Source organism: Taudactylus pleione, unplaced genomic scaffold, assembly GCF_031769625.1.
Source record: "Taudactylus pleione unplaced genomic scaffold, aTauple2 ptg000011l, whole genome shotgun sequence".
NCBI classification, from domain to species: domain Eukaryota; kingdom Metazoa; phylum Chordata; class Amphibia; order Anura; family Myobatrachidae; genus Taudactylus; species Taudactylus pleione.
In genome coordinates this window covers 556,339-562,338 of record NW_028284414.1, presented here as the reverse complement: position 1 = coordinate 562,338, position 6,000 = coordinate 556,339, and the positions used below count along the sequence as shown (strand labels likewise).

The following is a 6,000-nucleotide window of genomic DNA, read 5'->3' as shown; positions in this document are numbered from 1 at the left end:
GATCTGCACACAGAAAGGAAACAGACGGATGCTTCCTGTCCAACAAAACGACGGCAGCCATTACTACTCCAGGTTCAGTCTCCCCAAAGCACTCTGGTCGTGATCCACTACCGTATGCAACCGCGATTAAGCATATCATTGGCCGGTTGTGTCGTTCTGTGCATGCGTGTGCCTCGCAGTGCACGAACTAGCTATTGCGATCTGGACAACGATCGCCGTGACTACCTAGACCCATCGCTTGTGCAAGTATGCATGAGGCTGCGATGGTACTCGATGTTAACGATGGTTTTGCAGTCTTGCTAAACATTACGGAGGTGTGGTAAGTAAAGTCGGCGTCCTTGTGTAGTACTGCGAGGGAATATAGTGATCGCAATTAATTAGCATACTATCACAGTTGAACTGCGTGCGTAATCGCTATTGCATACACAGTTGCGTACTGTAGTGAATCAGGCTCTCTAACACTACGGGGCAGATTTATTTAGAAATGGTGTTTACCACAGGCTTGCACTTAGGACCTCAATCAGAGTCTCTCGCTAAAGCTGTGCATGCTTCGTTCTGCGCGTGCGTGAACTACTGTGTGCGATCGCAGGCCGCTTGCTTGCCCAGCAAAGACAGCCCAGAGTAATGAGTGACAGAAGAGACCGTTTGTAGGTGGTAACAGGGGCAGGACACTAATAACGTGGGAGTGGAGGTGCGAACGCAGGCGTGCCTGAGTGTTTCAACGCCGTTTTACAGGCGTGCATAATTAACACGCAGCGTCATAGTACACGTCACATGCCTGTTTTTTACACTGAAGTCCTCACAGTGCTTGCGGTAGGGTAAGGCAACCACAAGCGCTGCAATCGCTTCCGATTGTCCTCGATGTACCAATGTTTTAATACACTTCCTGGAGATGACGTGTGCTGGTGGGCGGCTCTGCCTGTACGATTGGGAGTACGTTGGCCGCTCACTAAGACATGGTGGACGTGCTTATGCTTTGGTGAACGATCGCTTCCCATGGCGTCACTTTGACAAATTTGCATACGCTGGGGGCGAGCGATCGCATCTAGCGAGAGACTCTGAATGAGGTCCATAATGCAGAGTTCTGTTCGTACCCTCCTGAGGTGCGAACTGAAACCTGTGGTACATAGGAGGATGCAAGCGGTCACTCAGAAACTGGCCGGCCACTTGCATCCTGACCGCCCGCCTCTGTTCCGGTCGTTAGGCTGTGGGTTTACACCTTTACACCCACAGCTCTAACGACCGTTAGGGTGACCATCGGGGCTTACGACGAGACCCTAGGGTAGGGTCTCACTTGTCGTAAGCCCCGGAGAGCTTCTGGCTCTGTCAGAGCCGGAAGCTCTCCACTGACATCACTAGTGATGTCAGTGGGGCCTCCCCCAAACGGTAGGCATTCCCATGGGAATGCCTACGTTTGGGCTGCCACCCCCCCGGCCCGCCTTCCAAACGGGGCGAGCTGTCAATCGACATCGACAGCTCGCCCCCTTTGGAAAGAGACCCGCTACGACCGGCGCTGTTGGTCGTAGCGGGTCTCACGCATGCGCACGAAGGAGCCGGCTCCCTCGTGCGCATGCGCACTTGACAAACATCGAGGCAGCCGTGCGGCCGCCGCAAGAATGTTAGACCATAGCTCCGGGAAACCCAAAATCTATGGGATAACGCACATAAGCCATGGGTTTACCGCCGGGGGAAATGGTCTTATAATTGAATAGCTCTGAGCATTAAAGCTCGAGGCTATCTGACCCAGATAAGCACCACGGCTAATTGAATCTGCCCCATGGGGTAAATGTAATAGTCTGCGACTTGCAGGCATCAGCAAGATCCCGGTGAGTCTGACCGATGTTTTAAAGTGGAGATCATTTAAAAGGCAAAAGTTGTTTTAGCCTAATGGAGTAACAGGGCAGCCACGTCCAACCAGTGTCTGTAAGTGACGAATTCGCACAATGGTTCAGAACACAAGAGCCTCATCATTGGTGACTGAGCTCTGGTAACCTCCCTGAATTACTCCTCCAGTTATTTAGGGGCATATCCCTGAAAATAAATACCCATTTACCCTGCAAATATTAAGGATCCCCTGAATGTAACAAGGAGGGACCGCAGTGGATATCTCCAATATCTGGCGCTGTCCATCCTTTTCCGTCAGCAAAGGAGCCCCTATAGATTGCTAACCTGTACCAAGCTCCAAGATGGGATTAGCCTGTAGTAGCCTATGAGCTACTGTACCACGTATTCTCCCTCTCCATCAGCCCACGCACTGATCCCGCCGTGTCCGAAACCGGAGGCAAAGTGGTAGCGGTAGGAATGGATGATAACTGCAAGCCGCAAAGCGGTAACTGCAAGCTCCTGACTCTGAGACGGATGCGGCGGTATCCTTATCCTTGCTTGCGCAGCGGAGTCCTTGTTCATGCGACTATATGCCAATGATGTGTCTGGATGGGCTAGGACTGAGACGCCCACGTTATTTGTCTTTAGACGCTGAAATACCACTTGGCACATCTTTAAACACTACCGTCAGCACGGAAAATAGCCACCTCCCAGTCATCGCCCAGTATAACATTTCAGAGACCGTGCGCCTCAGTCGGTCCTGCAGCTCTGTGCGCACAGCCCCTGGGACGCGTGAGCTCTGCAGCTCTTTAGCTTCTTGCGCAGTTGGAAAACTTCAACCTTTTGCGCGAATATTGGCGTTGCACCAGAATCAGGTCCTGAGGCTACAGACAGGGCACGACGCCGCCTACAAAGATGTCTGCCCAAATAAATTGATTTGAGACAGGACCACCCATCTGCAGCCCCCCTGCGAGTACTCTGCGGAGCTGCGGAACACAGCTCGGGCACTACTGCACCGGTGCATGAATGGCTGTGTGATATGTACCTGCCAAAAGCTCAGAGAAGTAGGACCTAGGCTGCGGCTTATTGAAAGCGAGCAGTGAAAGCTTTAGGGGGCAATTCATATGTATAATGTGCACATCATGGATAATTGCAGGATGGTAACATGACGCATTTAGCTCTGCACCTCTATGTCAGTGCGAGGTAAAATGATCTATGCTGTACCTGCGTTGTGCCGCATTTATGAGCATTCCCACGACCATTCCAAGGGCACAAGAAAAGTACTGGTTCAATAAGTGTAAAAAGCCTGCGGGTCAACATACAGATGTGTCCTCATACATCTAGCCTCAATATGCAACACCGCGCAACTTGCCAGGCGCGAGTGAGCCAGTGTCCGTGCAACTATGCTAGCGCCGGGCTTATTTATTTGGCAAAAATGCATCTAAGTCACAATGCGATGTGACTAGGAGGCAGGAGCCGACTGCACTGATTAATGTGATATGTGACACTTGTACAGTATATCTGTGTGCTCCTGAGTCTGTATATGGGAGACTGCGCTGAGTAATGTGATATGTGACACCTGTATATCTGTGTGCTCCTGAGTCTGTATATGGGAGACTGCGCTGAGTAATGTGATATGTGACACCTGTATATCTGTGTGCTCCTGAGTCTGTATATGGGAGACTGCGCTGAGTAATGTGATATGTGACACCTGTATATCTGTGTGCTCCTGAGTCTGTATATGGGAGACTGCGCTGAGTAATGTGATATGTGACACCTGTATATCTGTGTGTTCCTGAGTCTGTATATGGGAGACTGCGCTGAGTAATGTGATATGTGACACCTGTATATCTGTGTGCTCCTGAGTCTGTATATGGGAGACTGTGCTGAGTAATGTGATATGTGACACCTGTATATCTGTGTGCTCCTGAGTCTGTATATGGGAGACTGTGCTGAGTAATGTGATATGTGACACCTGTATATCTGTGTGCTCCTGAGTCTGTATATGGGAGACTGCGCTGAGTAATGTGATATGTGACACCTGTATATCTGTGTGCTCCTGAGTCTGTATATGGGAGACTGCGCTGAGTAATGTGATATGTGACACCTGTATATCTGTGTGTTCCTGAGTCTGTATATGGGAGACTGCGCTGAGTAATGTGATATGTGACACCTGTATATCTGTGTGCTCCTGAGTCTGTATATGGGAGACTGCGCTGAGTAATGTGATATGTGACACCTGTATATCTGTGTGCACCTGAGTCTGTATATGGGAGACTGAGCTGAGTAATGTGATATGTGACACCTGTATATCTGTGTGCTCCTGAGTCTGTATATGGGAGACTGCGCTGTGTAATGTGATATGTGACACCTGTATATCTGTGTGCTCCTGAGTCTGTATATGGGAGACTGCGCTGTGTAATGTGATATGTGACACCTGTATATCTGTGTGCTCCTGAGTCTGTATATGGGAGACTGCGCTGAGTAATGTGATATGTGACACCTGTATATCTGTGTGCTCCTGAGTCTGTATATGGGAGACTGTGCTGAGTAATGTGATATGTGACACCTGTATATCTGTGTGCTCCTGAGTCTGTATATGGGAGACTGCGCTGAGTAATGTGATATGTGACACCTGTATATCTGTGTGCTCCTGAGTCTGTATATGGGAGACTGCGCTGAGTAATGTGATATGTGACACCTGTATATCTGTGTGCTCCTGAGTCTGTATATGGGAGACTGCGCTGAGTAATGTGATATGTGACACCTGTATATCTGTGTGCTCCTGAGTCTGTATATGGAGACTGCGCTGAGTAATGTGATACGTAACACCTGTATATCTGTGTGCTCCTGAGTCTGTATATGGGAGACTTCGCTGAGTGATGTAATATGTGACACCTGTATATCTGTGTGCTCCTGAGTCTGTATATGGAGACTGCGCTGAGTAATGTGATATGTGACACCTGTATATCTGTGTGCTCCTGAGTCTGTATATGGAGACTGCGCTGAGTAATGTGATATGTGACACCTGTATATCTGTGTGCTCCTGACTCTGTATATGGGAGACTGTGCTGAGTAATGTGATATGTGACACCTGTATATCTGTGTGCTCCTGACTCTGTATATGGGAGACTGTGCTGAGTAATGTGATATGTGACACCTGTATATCTGTGTGCTCCTGAGTCTCTATATAGGAGACTGTGCTGAGTAATGTGATATGTGACACCTGTATATCTGTGTGCTCCTGAGTCTCTATATAGGAGACTGCGCTGAGTAATGTGATATGTGACACCTGTATATCCTTGTGCTCCTGAGTCTGTATATGGGTGACTGCGCTGAGTAATGTGATATGTGACACCTGTATATCTGTGTGCTCCTGAGTCTGTATATGGGAGACTGCGCTGAGTAATGTGATATGTGACACCTGTATATCTGTGTGTTCCTGAGTCTGTATATGGGAGACTGCGCTGAGTAATGTGATATGTGACACCTGTATATCTGTGTGCTCCTGAGTCTGTATATGGGAGACTGCGCTGAGTAATGTGATATGTGACACCTGTATATCTGTGTGCTCCTGAGTCTGTATATGGGAGACTGCGCTGAGTAATGTGATATGTGACACCTGTATATCTGTGTGCTCCTGAGTCTGTATATGGAGACTGCGCTGAGTAATGTGATATGTGACACCTATATATCTGTGTGCTCCTGAGTCTGTATATGGAGACTGCGCTGAGTAATGTGATATGTGACACCTGTATATCTGTGTGCTCCTGAGTCTGTATATGGGAGACTGCGCTGAGTAATGTGATATGTGACACCTGTATATCTGTGTGTTCCTGAGTCTGTATATGGAGACTGCGCTGAGTAATGTGATATGTGACACCTGTATATCTGTGTGCTCCTGAGTCTGTATATGGGAGACTGCGCTGAGTAATGTGATATGTGACACCTGTATATCTGTGTGCTCCTGAGTCTGTATATGGGAGACTGCGCTGAGTAATGTGATATGTGACACCTGTATATCCTTGTGCTCCTGAGTCTGTATATGGGAGACTGCGCTGAGTAATGTGATATGTGACACCTGTATATCCTTGTGCTCCTGAGTCTGTATATGGGAGACTGCGCTGAGTAATGTGATATGTGACACCTGTATATCTGTGTGTTCCTGAGTCTGTA

General features: G+C 48.5%; 1 protein-coding gene across 1 annotated transcript in view; it reads left to right on the top strand.

The window, feature by feature from the left end:
- Nucleotides 1-1,943: 1,943 nt before the first annotated feature.
- Nucleotides 1,944-6,000, top strand: part of SUSD4 (sushi domain containing 4) — a 341,394-nt gene continuing 337,337 nt past the window's right edge. The window contains exons 1-2 of the mRNA XM_088467876.1: nt 1,944-1,987; nt 2,247-2,366. Coding sequence (XP_088324002.1) covers nt 1,944-1,987; nt 2,247-2,366 — 164 coding nt within the window. The remainder of the gene's footprint in view (nt 1,988-2,246; nt 2,367-6,000) is intronic.